General features: G+C 43.7%; 1 protein-coding gene across 20 annotated transcripts in view; it reads left to right on the top strand.

Moving 5' to 3' along the window:
* Window positions 1–21540, top strand: part of ZNF23 (zinc finger protein 23) — a 38465-nt gene extending 16925 nt beyond the window's left edge. Inside the window, exons 2-8 of one of the 20 annotated variants that reach the window (XM_017868763.1) lie at window positions 6828–6988; window positions 7416–7537; window positions 12299–12489; window positions 12978–13118; window positions 14946–15072; window positions 15765–15881; window positions 19240–21540. In XM_017868763.1, coding sequence (XP_017724252.1) covers window positions 12445–12489; window positions 12978–13118; window positions 14946–15072; window positions 15765–15881; window positions 19240–21032 — 2223 coding nt within the window. In that variant the 5' untranslated portion in view covers window positions 6828–6988; window positions 7416–7537; window positions 12299–12444 and the 3' untranslated portion in view covers window positions 21033–21540. Of the gene's footprint in view, window positions 1–6827; window positions 7538–12298; window positions 12490–12977; window positions 13119–13683; window positions 14785–14895; window positions 15073–15764; window positions 15882–19239 lie in introns of those variants that run through there. The other 19 variants (XM_017868767.1, XM_017868768.1, XM_017868765.1 and 16 more) reach the window with 19 other exon arrangements.
* Window positions 21541–22080: the final 540 nt, after the last annotated feature.

Genomic DNA, 22080 nt, shown 5'->3' with positions numbered 1-22080 from the left:
CTGCTTTGTAAAATTTGCATCTGTTTAGAAACTAGCCTATAAAATATCACCATTGGATGTAGATATGGAGAGAAAAGAAATATGTTGGGTTTATTGCTTAGTGAAATATTTTCTTTTTGTTTAAGTAAAATGTTCATTGTGTTTTAAAAAAATAAAAATAAAAAAATAAAAATATATATAGTAAGAGACCAACACACCAGGTTGGAGGACAATGGTTCTGAGGCCAGCCCCAGAACCTTGGAGAGCTCCACAGACACCCGACTGAGTCGGAGCTAGCACCTTGGACAGCACCACGGTTTCTCTGCTGTCCTTTGTACCTGGATGACACTATAAACACACGTTGCAGTGGTCACTGTTAATTTCCTGGGACTTTCGACTCCTGTGTACCTGGCAATTGTAATCCTCTAAAATCAGCAGTCTTTTAGAAGGTTCTTTATGACAAGGTGGGGGTTGAGATTCTTTCTCTTCCTTCTAGGAACTTCAGCATCAGAGCTGATAATTGGACCAACTCCCTTGGGAGGTCTATGGGATTGGTACCTAGTATCATTGTTATTCTGGAGGCCAACGTCCTTCAAGTTGGGGGAAAATGTGTAATACCTGGTTGTACTATGTAAGGAAGAATGCTCAGGGCTCTTCCTAGGGACATATAAGCAAACTATCAGGCAATGCACGTGAGAAAGATGGTATGTTGTATTGATTTGGAGACAGGCTGCTTGATTCTTTTTCACACCCTCTCCTCACCTGTTAACCCCAACCTGTTAACCTATTTTCAGAAACATACAATGGATTGGATCTGCTTTCTCTGTGGTAAAAAGCTTCTGAACTTGATTGTTGTTAGCAAGTTTCTGTGAAGTTATGCACAAAAAACTTTGAAGGAGTTTGGCACTGTAGGTCTTTCTCCTAGTTATAATATGTCATATTTACAAACTTATGCATTGCTAATGTCCTTATTGACAAATAAAAAAGTGTAATCAGGTCCACAAATAATTTAGAGGAGGGGAAAAGTTAACATTAATTGAGCAACTACTGAATCCCGGTCCCTGTTATATGTACTTTAAGTAAAAAAATATATGTAGTATTTACAGCAACTGTGCACTATTATCTCATTTTTCAGATGAATCAATGGAATTTCAGAAACGCTAAGTGGTTGTCCAAGGTCTCATAGCTAGTAGGTGAAGAAATCAGGACTTCTCAGTCCTGTACATTTATTTTTAATTTTCTTTTCTCTGTGTTTCTTTTTGAATAGTTTCTATTGCTATGTCTTCAAATTCACTCATCTTTTTTCTATAATGTCTAATCTGCTGCTAATCCCATCCAATGTATTTTTATTGCACATTATAGGTTTCCATCTTTAGAAGTTTGATTTGGGTCTTTTTTATATCGTCCATTTCTCCACCAAACTTTTACATGTATCAGATGTGGTTGTAATAACTTTTAAATGTCATTGGCTATGAGTTCTGTTTTGACTATTTCAGAAGTCTCTCAGGATTAGTTTTTAATGTAATTTCTTGAATTGTAAGTTACTGGTCCAAGTAGGTAGTATTAATTTAAACTCTATACTTAATGATGCAAGCTATGATTATAAATTTTTAGAAGACATTTGTACTACCACTTCAAAACTTAGGCAGGGATCATAAGATTCTTTGTTATCTCTCTTTGTTCATGAGATTTTTTAAAAAATTATCCTTTCATGAGTCCAGGCATTTGGATGAGTATATGTGTGTGAGAAAAGTCTCTGTTCCTATTCCTTGTTCCTATAATATGCCTCCTGCATATTGTAATTCTGCTTTCTCAGATATCAAGACTTACAACTCTTCACCATTCCCACTCCTGTTGCCAAAGCATCAGCTGAGCTCCTCAGTCCAAACCAACCCCTCTGGTTTTAGTTTCTTGTTTGGTTTTGGTACCTGGGTACACTTTCCTGTGAGTTAAGTATTTAAAATCATGTTGAATGTTATATCTTATTCTAAATTTCTAGATTCTAGTTTATATTATTTGCTACATTGCCCTCAATAGAATTCTGCCTAATAATATTTATTGTCTTAAACTTATTGTTGTGAGATACTAATATAGCTATGCCATTTTTCCTTTAACTTAATACTTGTCAGATATATCTATTTTCCATTCTTTGACTTTCAATACTTGTGCATTCCTAAGTTTCAGTAGTACCTTATAAGCATCTTCCTTCCTTTCTTTCCTTCTCTTTTCTTTCTTCTCTTCTCTTCTCTTTCTCTCTCTCGCTCTCTTTTTCTTTCTTTTTTTGACAGAGTCTCACTCTGTTGCCCAGGCTGGAGTGCAGTGGCATGATCTTGGCTCACTACAATCTCCGCCTCTTGGATTCAAGCATTTCTCCTGCCCCAGCTTCCCCAATAGCTGGGATTACAGGTGTGTGCCACCACGCTGGGCTAATTTTTGTATTTTTAGTAAAGACAAGGTTTCACCATGTTGGCCATGCTGGTCTCGAACTCCTGAGCTCAGTTGATCCACCTGCCTTGGCTTCCCAAAGTGCTGGGATTATAGGCATGAGCCTCTGTGCCCAGCCACTTCTAATATTTTTTCTACGTAAACTTTAGAATCATTTTCACAAGTTTTAAAACAAATCCTATAGGGGTCTTATTTAGTATAACGTTGGACTTATGGATTAAATAAAGAAAACTATCCTTGTTACTGAAGGATTACCTGTGCCTTTCCATTTACACAAGGGGTTTTCATTGGTTTAGTCCCCAAATGTTTAAAATTTTCTTGATAAATGTCTTATACATTTATTCGTAAACTTATTCCTATATATGTTTGTTTGCTTTGAGAATAAGACCTCACCCTACCCTAGTACATTTCTCCACATAGATTAAATAAATTTATTTATTTAATTAATAAATTAATTAAATAATTAATTAATTATTAATCCACATAAATAATTAAATGATTAGTTCACAGAACTCACAACATCAATAAGTAAGTAAAAATTTTATAGCATGAAAACAGCCTTGAACTCCTGGAACAACCAGACTGTTGTTTTGCCACAGTTTTAACGAGAAGAAGCAGGCAAAGCCATCTTTACTCTGTCCTGTTAAAACTGGAAACAGGCCGGGCGCGGTGGCTCAAGCCGTGTATCCCAGGACTTTGGGAGGCTGAGACGGGCGGATCAACGAGGTCGGAGATCGAGACTATCCAGGCTAACCCGGTGAAACCCCGTCTCTACTAAAAAATCACAAAAACTATCGGGCGAAGGTGTGGCGCTGAGTCCCAGCTACTCCGGGAGGCTGAGGCAAGGAGAATGGCGTAAACCCGGGAGGCAGAGCTTGCCAGGGAGCGGAGATCCGCCCACTGCAACATCCAGCTGGGTGACAGAAGCAAGACTCCATCTCAAAGAAAAAAAAAAAACAAAAACTGGGAAACAACAAGAAAGGTTTTTTCTTTTGAGACAGGAGGTTTGGCTCTTGTTCCTGGGCTGGGGTGCAATGGTGCAATCTCAGCCCACGCACAACTCCGCCTCCTGGGTTTCAAATGATGCTCCTGCCTCAGCCTCCCCGAGTAGCTGGGATACAGCTATGTGCCACCCACGCCCAGCCTATTTTGCATTAGTAGAGACAGTTTCTCCATGTTAGTAATGGCTGGTCTCGAACGCCCAAACCTCAGTGATTCCCCCCACCTCAGCTCCCGAACGTGCTGGGATTACCGATGTGAGCCACCACGCCTAGCCAACAAAAAAGATTTTTAAACATGAGAAGATTGCGCTTTCCTGGTGGTCCAGAGAGGAAGGGGCTTTGGGTGGAGGTGTGGGCTGCAAGCGAAAAGGTGCAGGAGAAGACCTAGAGCTGAGCAGAGAGGAAACTGATACTTACATGGCTGCAGGCCTGGTGTAACGAAATGAATGTCTAGGAATGCTGTGGTCGAAGAGCACCAGCTAATTTTTTTCTTTTTTTTTTGTTTTGAGGCGGAGTCTTGCCTCTGTCGCCCCAGGCTGGAGTGTACATCAGTGGGCGATCTCAGCTCAACTGCAAGCTCCGCCTCCCGGTTCCCGCCATTCCTCCTGCCTCAGCTCCCAAGTAGCTGGGACTACCAGTGCGCCCCACCTTCGCCCGGCTAGTTTTTTTTTTTCTTGTATTTAGTAGAGACGGGGTTTCACTGCGTGGTTCGCCAGGATGGTCTCGATCTCCTGACCTTGTGATCCCGCCCGTTCTCGGCCTCCCAAAGTGCTGGGATTACAGGCTGAGCACCGCGCCCAGCCCAGCTTAATTTTTTAACTGTTGTGTTATGTGACTTTTTCATCCTTCCTCATTCTAGGGGTATTAGTTAGACTATGGGCTTGGAAATTAATTTGAAGAGCCCAAATAAATGTGGTTTAAATTTGATAAAAGTTTATTTCTCTCTCATGTATCATCAGAATATAAGCCATCTGGGGCTGATGTAGCAGCTCTGTGACTCCTCCTTTTGGTTGCTCTGTCATCCCCAGCAGCCACACCCTTATTCACATAGTCCAAAATGCTCTGATGCTCTCCCTTGTCTACATTCCACCGGGTCGATGAAGGTTTGGGGCCAGGGAGGGCATGTCCCTTGTCTTTAAGGACACAGCATCACATTTTCTTACGTTTGCCAGAAGTTGGTCACATGGACACACTTTGCTTTAAAGAATGCTGGGAAATGTGTGCTTTTTCCCTGACCTCTTACGTTCCTTGTTAGAAATTCTGTAACCATATAAGAATGGAAGAATGGGGGTTGACAGACGAGAACTGATCTCCATCTCTCCAGACCTACCGTCTGGAGAGAAATTTGGTTTGTGCATTATTATCTCATTTTTCTGACATGTCTGAAGTAGAGTTTGAGTTTTGTGGTTATTTAGAGAGCTTTATTTTCTCATCTGTAAAATTATGCAATGGGTTTGTGATGCAAACATTTGGGGCCAGCATTTATGTGATCTGCTGATTCCATCCTATTTCTTTCAACAAGTCCTCACTCCTGATTTCTGACCCTAGAAAGATGTGAAAACCAGAAATTATTGACAAGAGCAACATAATCCCCAGCTATTACTCTGCCCAGTCATTTTCTTAATGAGCTTATTTTGGAAAACAGTGAAGATCAGGGTCAGGCCAAGGCAGAGAAGGGCACCTGGCCATGGTCACTGTCATGGTCCAAGGCATAAGATATATCCTACCCTTGGGGACACACAAAGTAGGCTTCTGCCTAAGAGTTAGGGCTGGAGCCTTTGGACCATTGTCAACAACAAATGTTTATTGCTCTCCTTTCTGTCAGGTTATTCTCTAGCTGAGTATGATGATGTTGAACAAGATAGACATAGTGTCTGTTCCCTGAAGCCACCAGAGAAGACAGACATATAAATAAGCTATCACCATTAAATAAATACACAATGCTGTGATGGCACATAAATGAGTGTCCTGCCTTATTCTGGATGATCAGGGAAGGCTTGCTTCCCATGCAAAATGGAATTTGAGCTCATACTTCCAGTAACAGTCAAGATGGAGGGTAGGAATGGGAAGGGAAGGGCATTCTAGATTTAGAGAACAGCACTTTTAGCATGCAGGGCTGAAGTGGAGTCAGGGAATGAATGGGAGTGATAAGAGGCCACAGAGGCAAGTGGAAGCCAAATACCAGTCTCCCAGCAGCGTTGGATGGATCGGTGCTGGAAGGAAGAAAAGCCTACCTTACCAGGGTTGCGGGGTGTGTGAGGGGGTGGGGAATTTAAGGGTCGTTCAATCCAGTGGCTTTTAGTACTGTCTGCCTTTCCCCAGAGCTCATTTTGGAATTTTATGGTAGGTATTTTGTTATATTTGGTGTCAGTGGTAACGTTGCTACTAGCGTTGTGGATGGGAGCCAGGATCCTGCAATGTACAGGACAGTCCTCCCCATTGAAAAAATGTTCACACTTTTTTTTTTTTTTTTTTTTTTTTTTTTGAGACGGAGTCTCGCTCTGTCGCCCAGGCTGGAGTACAGTGGCGCGATCTCCGCTCACTACAAGCTCCGCCTCCCGGGTTTACGCCATTCTCCTGCCTCAGCCTCCCGAGTAACTGGGACTACAGGCGCCCGCCACATCGCCCGGCTAGTTTTTTTGTATTTTTTTAGTAGAGACGGGGTTTCACCGTGTTAGCCAGGACGGTCTCGATCTCCTGACCTCGTGATCCGCCCGTCTCAGCCTCCCAAAGTGCTGGGATTACAGGCTTGAGCCACCGCGCCCGGCCCACACTTTCAAATGTCTTGAACATTCAGGTAGGTGAAAATTCTGTGTCTAAATTATCTGAATCTAAACCTGTTTTCTGGATAAACATGTATTTTTGCACAGTTTTAACATACACTGATGTTCCAGGAATGTAATTATTGTATAATCAAGAGACGATTGTCCCGTGTTTCATTCAGAACTTCACCAAAACGTGTTTGCCATTTTGGATCACAATTTTGTGATTTTTGAAACAATATAAGTCATAGCTTTGTGGCTGTGGCATTCAGACAACGTCTATGTATAAAGGCGACCTAGGTCTCCTGCGGCAGCCAAGACCAAACACATTGAAGTATGTGACAGATGACATTCCTCTTTTTTTTTCTCTTTCATTACACTTAAGGCATAACGTTAGTTTTTAATATGTAGGTGTGTATGTTATGTATGATTTTCTAGGCCATTAGGTATGAGTATCAGGTCACGAGAATAAGATGGACATTACAAACTATTTGTTAGCAAAAGGGGGCAGTGGGTGTGAGTGACAGCGCGCCATCCACTGGTCCAGTTCCAAGACTCCCACACGTGGCCGCACCTGCAGCTTCACCTCCCCAGGCTGGGTCCCTGCTTGGCTCTAATTCTTACCTGCCCCATTCCCCAGGGGTAACAGTCCGCGTGGGCCAGACCTGAGCTAGCCGCCCGGGCTGCGGCCACAGCTGGCCGGGCGTGACCACCGCCGAGGCGGAGAGACCTTGCTCCTAGAGAGGCCCGGCCGCCTGGTGACGCACATCCGGCAGCGCCGGGGAGCAACCCGCTGCGGAGGTGAGTGCAGGGCTCTGGGCGCCGTGGGCCGTGCCCTGTCCCACAGGCTCTGGGTCTGGCTGAGATGCACTCCCACCCTGGGTGCAGCTGGGTCTCCGGTGGCCTACGCTGCCAGGAGGCCCAGGCTGGGAGAGGGAGCAGGGCGGCGGCCTGGGGTGGTCTTCCGCGCTCCTCGACTCCAGCTTTGGGCTTTGTGGCTCAGTAGGTTGCGCCCATTGGTAGGGGAAACCCATGTTGCTGTCCCATCCACGAAGCCCCGAGCATTTAGCACTTGATCAGCTGGGGGAAGATGTGTCGGTGCAGCTAAAGGGTGGAATATTTGCGGGCATGAAGCGGCCCGAGGTGATACCACAAGTCGTTTGACATGCTGAGGTCTGGCGGGAACATTAACCTATATGCATCCCAAGTATGGACCGTGTGCTCCCAGGCTCCTGACATAGGGTCAAGAATTAGGGCCGCGTGGGAGCGCAGAGCCCCTCCCAGTCACCCGGCAGCAGAAGCCCGGCTTTTGGAGGACACTGTCTCCTGGAGCAGTGTCGGCCGTAAAAGGTAACTCAGCCCTACTTCTCTCGGCTCTGGGGTGACAGTGACCTGGGAATGACTTCTACAACGTAGTTACGAGTTCACTCAGTTTTAGAATATATTTAATAGTTTCAGAATCGCTAATTCACACCCCCATGAAAAGCAAATTTACTACCTAAAGTACAGTACTTGAATACAGGTCTTTTTGTCTTTAATCTTACGGTGTTTAGTCAAAATACTGTTTTCCAAACTTGCTTATCCCTTTTGTTTCCTACCACTTAGGTGTGGTTATGTTCATTGTAGTATAGTTAGGCACATTGGCTGTTCTTTGTATTACATTTTGGGTCCTTACTTTCACCCTATCCTTGCTGGTTTATATATTTATTTAAAATATATATTTATATGTTATATATATAGTAATAAAAAGCATCCATGAACATACCACTCAATTAAGAAAGATTTCCAGTACTGCTGAATTTATCAATGTGTTCCTCTTCCTCAACCCATTCGACCCCTAGAGGTAACAGTTATCTTGAATTTTGTGTTAATTGTAGCCCTATTATTTTTAAAAATAAGTACATATGCATGTATCTGTAAGCAATGTACTTAAAATTTTTTTTTTGAGCTTCATATAAATGGCACCATTGTTTGTATAAGTCATCTGGGACTCTAATAATTCAATGTTAAGTTCCCAAATTCTTTCTGTGTGTAGCTTCTGGGTAATGTTCCATTGTAAAAACTATGGAAATTTATCGATGTATTTTCAGTGAACATGTGGGTTGTTTTCAGTGTTTTGTTATTAAAATGTGCTGATAACGTTTTTGTACATACCTCCTATGTATGAGAGTTTCTCTAGGATGTAAATTTTTAAAATTAGGCACAAATGTTGAATTATGTTAAACACCTTTGGTATCTGTTTTGTTTTTTGTTTTTTTTTTTTTGAGACAGAGTCTCACTCATCGCCCAGGCTGGAGTGCAGTGGCACGATCTCGGCTCACTGCAAGTTCCGCCTCCCGGGTTCACGCCATTCTCCTGCCTCAGCCTCCAGTAGTTGGGACTACAGGCGCCCGCCACCACGCCCGGCTAATTTTTTGTACTTTTAGTAGAGACGGGGTTTCACCGTGTTAGCCAGGATGGTCTCGATCTCCTGACCTGATGATCCGCCCTCCTCAGCCTCCCAAAGTACTGGGATTACAGGCATGAGCCACCGTGCCTGGCCTGGTATCTGTTGAGATGGACAGTGGGTTTATCTTTCTTTGATTTATTAATGTGAAAAATATACTAATTAGTATCCTAACGTTGAGGTTTGTTTATCTTCGTGGGATAATCCTACTTACTCATGATGTATTTAATGAACTACTGGAGTCTATTCCTTGATAGAATTTTTGCATTAGAATTCATAAATGAGACTAGTCTATAGTTTTGCATCAGTATTGTGCTGGCACCATAAAAAGAATTGGGAAACTTACTTTGCTGTGCTCTGCTACGGTTTACATAGTGTTAGAATTACTCATTTCCGAAACATTGAAAGGATTTGCTCATGACACATCTGAGCTCAGTGTTTTGTGAGAGTTGCTTCTTCACTGGCCATCTTGGTTTAATTAGGTAAAAGTAATCAAGGATTATGTAGAAAATTTGTATAATGTCATAACAGGAAGAAACCCGGAATCGTATTTAAAAAAAACTTTCCCCTTGGGAGGGAGCCAAGAGAACAAAGAATGCCTTGGACAAGTCCAGCTTGGCAAGTAGATGAGTTTATCAGTACTTACATACTTACTCCTGGATGGCAGCAGGACAGCTTTAGAGACCTGTGCTGCCCCTCGTCTCTAAGTACTTTTAAGAGAATTTTCTGGCTCTTTGTCTACTGCATTTAAACGATGAGACTTTTCTTGGTAGGTTCTCAATACTTTCTAGGATGTTTACGTTCTTGCAAACACCTGCTCCTCTGCTGAGCCCCATGGTCTTGACTCACTGCCCGGCCTTCAAGGTTCAGGCAGTGGGTATGCACCCTTGACTCTACACCCTTGACTAGCTGAGTGGGGTACCTATCACACACTACATATGTAACTGGTAGAGTTGGTTTATCTAAAAATGGAGTTGTATATTCTCCCATCACAGAATAAGTTTTCTCTTTAAACACCAGATAATATATTTTTTTAAAGGGACACGAGTCACAAAAAAATCCTGAAAAATGTGTAAAGTAGAAGTTGGTAGATTGAATTATATAACCAGCATGCAATAAAGCCAGAACTTATTAAACAGAAGAAATTAGCAACAGCAAATGATCCTAAGCAATTAGTAGGTCAGAGACAAAACAGAATTGCTGACTGACTATAAAACAGTAATTAAAACATGAACTATAAAAACCTCTGGAATGTGGCAAATAGTGTATCCTGAGGAAAATTTGTGGCCTTATCGGTTTTAATTGCCAAACAGGAAAGAATAAAAATAAATGAGTAAGTCAATAGGAAAAAAGCCTTTTGTAGTCTTAAGTTTCCCCAAAAGCAGAACTTGGAACAAAGATTTGTATGTAGGAATTTATTTAGAAATGTGGTCGCAGGGGCAGAGTGAAAGACAAGGGGAGTGAAACAGAGATGGGAGAACTGGTACAAGGATGCACTGGTATGCTCGGCCCTCAACAGGCTCTGCTTTGCAGGGCCTTTGAGGAGCCTTGGAGTCTTAAGGCTGCCCCGCTGGGGGATTGACGGGGAAAACATTTATTCATTGGTTTCTCTCTGCTATTGGTCAAGGGGGTCCCACAGGTGTTTACGCCCCTGCACTTCAGGGCCCAGCAGATGTCCACAGGTGTCCCACATAGGACACTAGAGAAGCCCCAGGGCAGGAACCAGGTATAGGTGATATAGGTGCTTGTGAAGGTTCCTGTAGGTTGCAGCTTCATAAAGCTAAGGCCTCTGTAGAACTGGACTAAGGATGAGACAAGAGGTTTGGAGTGGTGCTTACACTGCCCCTTACAGAGTTGAAGGAAGAAACTAAGACAGCAGAATTAGTGAATTTAAAACAAATAGAAGAAAGTAGTGTTGCTCAGCTAGAAAAGCTGGTTCTTTGAAAACAAAAGGAAACCACATTAAAATAAGTAAACCACTGCTCAGCCTAACTGTATTAGTCTGCTTGGGCTGCCGTAACAAAATACCGTAGACTGGGTGGCTTCACCAACATACTTACTTCTCACAGTGCTGGAGACTGGAAGTCCAGGATCAAGGTGCCAACTGATTTTGGTTCCTGCCAGGGCTGTCTTCCTGGCTCATAGATAGTAGCCCTCTCGTTGTGTCCTCACATGGGGGAGGTAGGGGGTGAGTGGGTGTGTGGGCTCTGGGTCTCTCCTTCTTGTAAAGGCACCAGCCCTATTGGACCTCATTTAACCTTAGGACCTTTAGTCCCACCCTTAGGACCTCATTTATCCTTATTACGTCCTCATAGGCCCCGTCTCCAAGTACAGTCACTTGTCTCATGAAGCTAGAGCTTCAACATATGAATTTGGCAGGGACTAAAAAGGTCTAGAAAGCACATATATTCAAAAGAAGAAGTGGGAAAAGCAAACTAGCTCTGGATATGGAGGAAATGGAAAGAATCATGAACCAGTATTTTCTGCAACTCTGTACTTTTAAAGTTGAAATCCTGGAAGAAATGGATGATATTTTTTAGGAAAATGTAATTTCAAGAATGACTTTAAGGGCAGTAAAAGTCAGAAAATCACCAGTCCCTGTGTTTTTGAATACAGTGAACAAGAGGTGCTGGGTCACAGGACTGGCTGCTACAGTGATCTCCTCTCTCAGGAGCTGAGGCAGAAGTGCAGGCCTTGGCTCATTCACTATCAGAAGACTGGAAAGTATGGGAAACAGCCTGGTCCCTAATTTCCAGCTCCCAAGACCTCTCCAGAGGTGTTAGGATTCTTGAAGACATTCAGAGCTCTGAGGAAATGGGGCAGGATACTGGGGGGCAGCTTCCCTCTTCTCCAGGCGCTGCCTCCCTGAGGCTTGACTCCCCAGGCCTGTGTACTGGGGCTGCAGCCCAGCCAGCCCAGCTTCTCCTGCTGTGATACTGAAGATGATGCTTGTTTTGAGAAAGAGAAATAAGTCAAAGATCTTGGTATTGTCCTTTTTCTTGAACTGAATTGTTGATACATGACTCTTTGCTTTATTTTTAGGTTCTGCCTACATTTTATTTTATTTATTTTTATTTTTTATTTTTTTGAGACAGCGTCTCACTCCCATCACCCAGGGTGAAGTGCAGTGGTGTGATCTTGGCTCACTGCAGCCTTGACCTCCCAGGCTCAAGTGATCCTCCTACCTCATACTCCTGAATAGCTGGGACCACGGGCATGTGCCACCACTCCTGGCTAATTTTTGTATTTTTTGTAGAGACAGGGTTTTGCCATGTGTCCAGGCTGGTCTTGAACTGAGCTCAACTGATCCACTCGCCTTGGCCTCTCAAAGTATTGGGATTATAGGCACGAGCCACCGTGCCCAGCAGGTTTTATATGCACTCTTCTTCTTCTTATTATTTTTAAATTTTATATATACACTCTTCTGTGTGTGTGATATGTATCAGAATTGTAAAGTCCTAGGGTTCCTGGCAGTGAATTTCAGTGTCATAGCCTGGAGTCCTAGGCACTGAGCCAGTGAACAGATCACTCCCTTCTTGGGCAGCTCCTGTTCGCACTCTTATTTGGATGCAAGCTGCCTGTGTCTTGCATTTTCCGTGAGGGGCTGTGTTGCTCTGGTGGGGGTGGCTTGCCTCACACTTGTCTCTCGTTGTGTTTCTCCTTAGCTCCAGTCCTTCTCTGAGAGGGGGACCAGGGGATGGCAGCCATGCACCTGACAGCCTGGCCCCAGGTGAGCTGTTGGTCCTTCAGCTCTTCCTCTGGGCAGTTTCAGATCGAAAAACATTGAGAAGGGGAGCTGGTGAGCCTCGGGATGACAGCTGCTTCCACCTGCTGGACTGGAACTTACGGGAAAGAGGTGTTGTATGGGGAGGGTGGCAAAGACCAGGACAGTAGCGAGTGGAGGCAGCGGGAGAGTGAGCAGGAGAGCAGGAGGGTGGTGGTCTTCTGCACACTGAGGGTCTCTGCTCCTCTCTACAGGAGCACCCCCAGCATAGGGCTCTGGGTGAATGGGGACTTGGAAGCTGCCCCTGTAGGATGTTCTTTGCAGGAGTGTGAGTGGAGGACAGTCACAGAGGATTGGACTATCTGTGGTGGGGATGTAGGGAAGAGGAATAGCAGGACCTGATCAGAGAAGGATGGCTGTGCCTCTTAATTCAGGGGTAAGGGAAGGTCACAGGGAGTGGAGTCAAGGGAGGGGGAAGAGAGTCACATGGGATGAAGTATCTCATTGTCCTTGTGAAGCTTTCAAAGCTTAGCATGCAGACTTTAGGTATCTGAGAAGAGCTTTCCACCCTGTCCTGCAGAAAAATAAACCTGCAAACCAAATTTTCCATACACTTCCAGGGACTTCACGGATCCCCTGAAGCTCATCCATGGACTTCCATGGACTTCCGTGGACTACAGGTTGAGAACAGTCATAGCCACAGTCACACCAGTTGTATCGTTGGAGGCTTACTATGCTCCAGGCGCCATGCTAAGCCCTTTGTACGGTCGTTTGGTCCTGACAGCCACCTTCTGTGATAAGTGCTGTGTTGTACTCTTTCCACCTAAAAAGAAAAGGGAAAAGGGGAGTAGAGTAACTTGCCCAGGATCACAGAGTTATTATGTGATTCAGAACTGCTCAGCCATAAGGCAGCTGTGGAACCAGTGATGTTAACTTGGTCAGATTTGTGATGTGTATGGAATAACTGGTAAGGAAGATTCAAAAGCACAGTGACCACTTCACAAAGAAGAATCCCACTGGTCCCGTGACATGGGCTTCATCAAGGAAAGCCATCATTAAAGAGGGATCCAATTCAAGTAATGCTTAAGAGAAAAATCATGGCCGGGTATGGTGGCTCACGCCTGTAATCCCAGCGCTTTGCAAGGCTAAGACAGGTGGATCACTTGAGGTCAGGAGTTCAAGACCAGCCTAGCCAACATAGTGAAACCCTGTCTCTGCTAAAAATAGAAAAATTAGCTGGGTGTGGTGGTGCATGCCTATAGTCCCAGCTACTCAGGAGGCTGAGGCAGGAGAATCGCTTGAGCTCGGGAGGCAGAGATTGCGGTGAGCTGAAGTCACGCCACTGCACCTCAGCCTGGGTGACAGAGTGAGACTCCATCTCAAAGAAAAAAAAAAAATCTTTCGGACATAGAGAGTCAAAGGATTCATGGTAATAAGGAAGGTGGGAAGTCAAGAACAATTCCCAGGTTTCTGGCTGGGGTTTCTTGTATGGATGATTCTGACCCCAGCTGAGGTGTAAATTCAGAAGGAAGTACCAACTTACTGGGGTTGTGGTGGCAGCACACAGTGAAGACATTGTATTTTGTGCACAGAGGTTACTTGTTGAAGGTCACACAAAGAAGACTCACAGAAACACCTAGAGGTTGGACTAGAATTGCTGTTGGGTGGAGGTCAGTAGACTCCAGGAAGACACATCCTGGCAGAGAACAGTTGAGCAGCAGATCCCTGCCAGTGAGCCCCTATGGTTGTTAGAGCAGGTTGAGGTGGGCAGAGGGTGAGCCTGCCACAGGCTGGAGGAGTGGTTGGGCCTGAGAGCGACACGCAGCATCCCTGAGTGATGGAGCTTGTGCCAACCACATAGCTTAGTGATGCAAAGGGGAGAGTAGCTGGCCAGTGGGAAGGCTGATCTCCCTGCTTTCCCAAATGTTCTTGGAAAAACAGTGAAGCTTTCGGAGAAGTTGGAAAGGATGAGACTTGAATAGGAGAGGGTAAGGAAAATTCTGGCTTTTCAGGAAGACCCCGCAGCCTGGGCAGCATGGAGCATCCATGGTTGGAGGTGCTCAAGCAGAGGCTGCACAGCCCCTTGTTAGGGCGTGTGTGAGGGGAATCCGGTGGGGCTGAATGAGACAGAAACCGTGGCTGATCTTTGGGGGTGGCTTGAGCTGTGAGGATGAGGGCGATGGGTGGGCAGCGGAACAGGGCTGAGGTTAGGCGCGGGGGAGCCAAGACCTCAGGGGAGTGGTGTGGGAACTGCTGGTGGATCTGCCCCGAGTTTGCCGAGAGGGAGCAGCTTATCTAAAAGAGTGGAGTTGGCTTTAGAGAATTTGCTTATGGAAATTTTTTTTCTTTCAGCCTGTCTTATGTTACCTCTTATTCGTGTGAAAAATGGCATGAGGTTTCCCTGCTGTGGGAGAAGTTGGATACTCTGTAATTTACTTTCTCGATGTTTTTTCTGAGGTCTTTCCCTTGTTGTTAATGTTTTGTGCTCTCACAAGTACCCTCCCCAAGCCCTTATACTGCCCTCTGCCCCTCACTTAGGGCCTGAGCCATGGAATTGGCCCTAGGGCAGCAGGAACCTGTTGTTTCAGAAGTTGGTGACCTTTGAGGACGTGGCTGTGTACTTCACCCAGGCGGAATGGGATGGTCTGTCCCCTGCACAGAGGACCCTGTACAGGGATGTGATGCTGGAGAATTATGGGAATGTGGCCTCCCTGGGTAAGTCCTCTCTCCCCTGGGAACCTGGACTCTGCCAGTTGGGGTTCCTGGCTTGCTTCTCCCTCACAGGTTACTGGGGGGATCTCTGGTAATCCTTTACTGAGTGAGAACCCCAGAGCTGTTCCTAATTTCCTAGACTAAGAGGTTACTGGCAGGGGCAAACGCCAAGCCTTTTGTAGGCCTATATAGGACTTTGCTTGGAACTGGTATGCACTGTTGATCCAACCCATGAAAGCTATATTTTTGAAACACTGGAATCCAGTGACTTTCTGTTCCACAGTGGCATCTTCAGTTCCCCCCTCATCTTACCTATCTTGAGTCTTTTCAAGGATCTCAGTGTACTCTGGATATTTCAGGCCAAGGTCGAAAAGTGGTATCCCTTCGGGCAGAATCTCCGTGCTTGCCCTGCATGAGGTCTCCTAGGCCTACAGTCTGGGCCCTTCCCAGGCGCTCCCACACTTTCCCAAGCCTTCACTCCCAACCCCCACACTTACCTCCCAAAGCCTTAGACGTCTCCAAGGTCTCTCTAGTCCTTCCTAAGCCCCACAGTACTTTCCTATAGTCCTGAGGCTTGGGACCTCCTAGGGTTCTTACCTTCTCTCCCCATTGCTGAGACAATCTGAGAAGAGGCTTAGAAATTTATCTGTGGGAGATTATTCATCTATTTCTCCTATTTACCTCTCCCAAACCAGGATTTCCACTTCTCAAACCTGCTGTGATCTCACAACTGGAGGGAGGAGGTGAGCTGGGGGGCCCATCTCCACTGGCTGCAGGAACAGGCCTCTGGGGCCTCCGGACTGGTAAGGAAGGTACATATTTCCCATTCTGTTGGAATTTAGCACTTGAGGCATAAAGCCAACTTTAGCAACATATAAACATACTATGTTTATTGGCCGGTCATACGGAGTAAAGTTTAAGTAAATTTTGATGATTCATAGAGATAGGTAGTCCTTATCTGTCTTCAAAGTTTGTTGTCTAATTCCAAGAACAGATCTTTTTTCAAACCCTTCATTCTGACTCTTTTCAATTCTAATTTTGGAATCGTGCCTTTCTCAGACAAAATTAATGGACTCAGTAATTTGGGGGTTCCTTGGCATTTCTAAGCATTGTTCACATAGTGTGGAGGATACAGAATTAACAGCCTTTTCACACAGACAGAAGTGGTTAAAAGCACAGTCTTTAGAAGAGACTTTTCTGAGGTCCAGTCCCAACTGTGTTGCTTCCTAATTTGCATGACTTTGAGTGGGTTATTTGAGTGTTCTCATCTCTGAAAATGGGTTAATAATAAAATAAGGTAATAGTACTAGTCTTGTGGGTTGAGGATTAAATGAGATAACACATATCAAGTGCCTAGCTTATAGTGCATGCTCAGTTCAATATTTTTATTTTGGTGTTGGGGAAGACAGCTGTACACAGGGAAGGTAATGTGGAAGGGAGGAAGTGCTCTTGATTTTTGCTTCTTAAATGTGAATGTGTAAATGAATCCTGAGGTCTTACAGATATGCAGTAAGTGCGGAGTCTGCATTTCTATGAAGTTCCCTAGTGATGTGGCGATGCCAGTACTTCTGGTTACTAGACCACACTTGAAGGAGCAGGGCTCCAATTGGTGCCAGCAGAGTAGCTGCCAAATGACTTCTCATTCCCCCGAGGCCCCCTGTTATTTCTTGCCTTTAGGGTCTGTGAGATTCTCTTCCATTTTTCAGTGAGTCTTCACTTTTCTTAGGTGGTTTCTGTGGGTTTTTATTCCCTTTGATCATTCCATCAGATGATACCTGACCAAGGAAGGCATGCTTTGGAAATGGAGAGTTTGCCATATAATGGGCTTGACAAATACAGGAAAAAAAGTGATATTGTGAGGTCCTTAATCAAAGGACCCTGTATTTTGTCCTGTAGGCAGCTGACTGTCCTGAAGTCTTTGACTTTTCCAGGAAGCCCATCATGGTCCTAGCTGGGGATAGAAAGATTAATGTAGTCAATGTGTGTGGGTTAATTGGGATGAGGAATCAAACAGGCTCTAGGCAGGCAGAAGGGAGGGCAAAGGGCATGAGGCCCATGGCAGCAGTGTTGACTTTCTTTTTAAAAATCTTCAGAAGCCCACTCAGTGATACCTGTTTAAGACTTGTTTGCTGGAACTGTGTCAAATGGCCATCCTCACTGCAAGAGAGGAAAATGAAAATAAGGAGAGAGATTTCACCTATGATATTGAGAATAATTAAATTATATTCAGTGTTGGTGAGAATGCAGCAAAACAGGAATAGACTTCTGGAGAGGATGACTAGACATCTGATAGAATAGATGTCTTAGTCAGTTTGGGCTACAATAACAGACTGCCATAGACTGGATGGCTTATAAACAACAGAAATTTATTTCATACAGTTCTAGAGGCTAAGAAGTCCAAGATCATGGTGCAGGCAGGTTCCTTCTGGCAAGGGCCTGCTTCCTGGCTAATAGACAGCCATCTTCTCACAGTATCCTCGCATGGTGGCAAGAAAGGGAGCTCTCTGGGATCTTTTTTAAGGTCATTAATCCCATTCATGAGGGTTCTGCCATAGCCCAACCTCCTAATACAGTCACATCAGGGGTTAGGATTTCAGAGTATGCATTTGTGGGGAGGACAAACATTCAGTCTATAGCAACAGATGAGTATTATTTTTTTAGTTGGGAAGAGACCAATATTATTTAGAAAGTGCTTGATGGGGAATCCAGGCAATTGGAGGGGCTTGAGAGCAATTATGAAATATTGGGGCAGGGGGCATATTACATATGGTTGAGGAGTGATGAAAGATGAAAAAATATGAGGCAGCATTTTGGGACTCAGCTTTTGAGAAAGGTGGGAACAAATGCAGAGATCAGTAGTTCTAGTTGTAAAGACTACTGGTATTATAAAAAGACTTCTAGGGAATGATCAAGTTCAGGATTGGAGGAAGAAGTGAAAGGAAAAGGCAAGGTTAATGCAGTATTTGGAGGGGAATAGGAAGAGATGGGATGAGATGACCCTTAAATAGAACCTGTCTAAAGTAGAAATGAAGTTGAAGGAGGAATTTTGGAAAGCCCACAGTTAACGTTCTAAGGAAAGAAACAAAATTATTTCCATTTTGCTCCCTGGTGCTGCTGACTTTTGTCATCCCCCAAGTTGCCACATCCTGTTGGATCCTGTGCCTTTTCCTTCTTCAGCATTTTCTATTTTTTTTTTTTTTTTTTTTTTTAAAGTAAGGAATTGAGTGCCATAGGAACAACTAAGAAGAAACTGCAGGGTGTAGAAAAGCATGGTGGATTAAAGAATGCTGATCTGGTGGACAAGACCTAGAATTTTATTCCACTGCTGTCACTGTTTTTTTTTTTTGGGGGGGGGATGGAGTCTCGCTCTGTCGCCCAAACTGGAGTGCAGTGGCATGAACTTGGCTCTCTGCAACCTCTGTCTCCTGGGTTCGAGCAATTCTCCTGCCTCAGCCTCCTGAGTAGCTGGGACTACAGGTGCGTGCCACCATGCCCGGCTAATTTTTTGTGTTTTAGTAGAGACAGAGTTTCACTGTGTTGCCCAGGCTGGTTGCAACTCCCAAGCTCAGGCAATCTGCCTGCCTCAGCCTCCCAAAGTGTTGGGATTACAGGTGTAAGCTACCGCGCCCAGCTGTCACTTTTAACCTTCATGTGATTGGTTATGTTCTCTACAATGGCCTTGCTTTAGGCACAGTGAGACTGGTGATTTTTTTTTTTTTAATCATTACTTTCATTGCTTTATAATATTGACACCTACTCAACAGTACAGAAAGTGTATAAAGTGGGGAAGCAAGTCCACCAAACTTGCTATGCTAGTTTGTTTAGTTTCTTATGGATTCTTCTAGAAGTTTTCTGGATATGTACAAGTATATATATCTGCCTTTTATATTTTTCTTTACACAGATGAAAATCTATTCTATATACCGGTTTTTCAACTTGCTTTTCCATTTGATTGTATCTTTGATGTCTTTTTATGTCAGCATGTATGGATTTATTGTATTCTTTTACTAGTTACATATTAGTTATTCCACCTTATGGAGAAACCCTAGGTTTTTTGACCTAGTCTGATGATTTTAAGGAGCCCCCGATTATTATGGTCTTTTATAGCACAGTTCTCTTCTTTTTTCTAACATGGTTCTTACATGAGATTTTGTTTTCTGTTTTTTATAGTAGATATTCAGACTGACAATGATTTGACAAAGGAAATGTATGAAGGAAAAGAGAATGTATCTTTTGAACTTCAAAGGGACTTTTCCCAGGAAACAGATTTTTCAGAAGCCTCTCTTCTAGAGAAACCACAGGAAGTCTACTCAACAGGAAATATAAAGAAGGAGAAGAGCAACACCATTGATGGAACAGTGAAAGATGAGACAAGCCCCATGGAGGAGTGTTTTTTTAGTCAAAGTTCAAACTCCTATCAGTGTCATACCATCACTGGAGTGCAGCCCTCTGGGTGTACAGGATTGGGGAAAGCCATCAGCTTTGATACAAAACTCGTTAAGCATGAAATAATTAATTCTGAGGAAAGACCTTTCAAATGTGAAGAATTAGTGGAGCCCTTTAGGTGTGACTCTCAACTTAATCAACATCAAGAAAACAACACTGAGGAAAAGGCTTATCAGTGTTCGGAGTGTGGCAAAGCTTTCAGCATTAATGAGAAATTAATTTGGCATCAAAGACTTCACAGTGGGGAGAAACCCTTCAAATGTGTGGAGTGTGGGAAAAGCTTCAGCTACAGTTCCCATTATATCACACATCAGACAATCCACAGTGGGGAGAAGCCCTATCAGTGTAAGGTGTGTGGGAAGGCCTTCAGTGTTAATGGAAGCCTAAGTAGGCATCAGAGAATCCATACGGGAGAGAAGCCTTATCAGTGCAAGGAGTGTGGAAATGGCTTCAGCTGTAGTTCTGCGTATATTACACATCAGAGAGTCCACACTGGGGAGAAACCTTACGAGTGTAATGACTGTGGGAAAGCTTTCAATGTTAATGCAAAATTAATTCAGCACCAGAGAATCCACACTGGAGAGAAGCCTTATCAATGTAATGAATGTGGAAAAGGCTTCAGGTGCAGCTCCCAGCTTAGGCAGCATCAGAGCATCCACACAGGAGAAAAGCCCTATCAGTGTAAAGAGTGTGGAAAAGGCTTCAGTAATAATACAAAACTCATTCAGCATCAGAGGATCCACACAGGTGAGAAACCCTATGAATGCACTGAATGTAGAAAAGCCTTCAGTGTCAAAGGGAAGTTAATCCAACACCAGAGAATTCACACAGGCGAGAAACCCTATGAGTGTAATGAATGTGGGAAAGCCTTCAGGTGTAACTCCCAGTTTCGGCAGCATCTGAGAATTCACACTGGGGAGAAGCCCTATGAGTGTAATGAGTGTGGAAAGGCCTTCAGCGTTAATGGGAAACTAATGCGGCATCAGAGAATTCACACTGGGGAGAAACCTTTTGAATGTAATGAATGTGGGAGATGCTTTACTTCTAAAAGAAACCTACTTGATCATCACCGAATCCATACTGGAGAAAAGCCCTATCAATGTAAGGAATGTGGGAAAGCCTTCAGTATCAATGCCAAACTAACTAGGCATCAGAGGATACATACTGGGGAGAAACCTTTCAAATGTATGGAATGTGAGAAAGCGTTCAGCTGTAGTTCTAACTATATTGTGCACCAGAGAATTCACACTGGAGAGAAACCCTTTCAGTGTAAGGAGTGTGGAAAAGCCTTCCATGTTAATGCCCATTTAATTCGGCATCAGAGAAGCCACACTGGGGAGAAACCCTTCAGATGTGTGGAATGTGGCAAAGGCTTCAGCTTTAGTTCTGACTACATTATACATCAGACAGTCCACACTTGGAAGAAACCCTATATGTGTAGTGTGTGTGGGAAAGCATTCAGGTTTAGCTTCCAGCTCAGTCAGCATCAGAGTGTCCATAATGAAGGAAAATCCTAATAATGAGAAAGATGTAGAAAACTCTCAAGATTAATGCCAAAATGGATCAAGTATCATCAGATTCACCCATTGAAAAACCCCCAAGAGGGAACGAATATGGCAGAGTCTTCATATGGAAAGAGTTTTATTCTATTCAATTTTAATCAGGAAAGGATGACTACTTAAAGAGAGACAGCCAAAATTAAATAACTTTGTTTTGTACCAACAGGAATTAGAAAATATAACGAAGGAAAAGATTTCATTCCCAGCAGCATCAAGAAAAGTAAAAAGTAGATTTTCTAGAAATAAACAGTTATGGAGGACTTGTATGGAGAAATTTAAGTCTTCACTGGGAGCCACTTTAGAAAGGAAATTTGAATAAATGGAGAGAGAGAGAAGCCTTGTTGTTGGATAGGAAAACCCATACTAAAGATACTCTACCCACATTAATTTATTTGTTTAGTTTTTGACAACAAGCATGTATTACTTTTGAAAAGATGAAAATAAAGATTTATTTAAAAAAGGAAAAGATATGAGTACATTTTAAATTTTCATGTAATTGAGAAAACCTTTCTAAGCATTAGATGAAAGTCAGAAACTAGCCACAGTGTATGTACTGATAAATTGACTACTCAAAACTAAATATTCCTATATGTTTTTGTTTTAAAGTTTAAAAGATAGAGCACAAAATGTGGAAATACTTTTGTAAAATTTGTGATATAAAAGTATAGTATTTGGGCATGGTGGCTCAGATCTGTAATCTCAGTGCTTTCGGAGGCTGAGACCTGAGAGGCTGAGATGGGAAGATTGCTTGAGGCCATGAGTTCCAGACCTGTATGGGCAACATAGCAAGATCCCATCACTACAAAAAATAAAAAAAGTTAGCCAGGCATGGTGGTGTGTGCCTGCAGTCCTTGCTGCTTGGGAGGCTGAGGCAGGAGGATCACCTGAGTCCAGGAATTCGAGGCTGCAGAGAGCTATGACCACCACTGCCCTCCAGCTTGGGTGGCAGTGAGACTCTGTCTCTTAAAACATTAATATCTAAAGATAAGTAATTTAGACACTGACA

The sequence above is a fragment of the Rhinopithecus bieti genome, unplaced genomic scaffold (assembly GCF_001698545.2).
Source record: "Rhinopithecus bieti isolate Rb0 unplaced genomic scaffold, ASM169854v2 scaffold_2574, whole genome shotgun sequence".
NCBI classification, from domain to species: domain Eukaryota; kingdom Metazoa; phylum Chordata; class Mammalia; order Primates; family Cercopithecidae; genus Rhinopithecus; species Rhinopithecus bieti.
The sequence above is the reverse complement of the archived record's forward strand: the minus strand, read 5'-3'. Positions and strand labels throughout refer to the sequence as shown.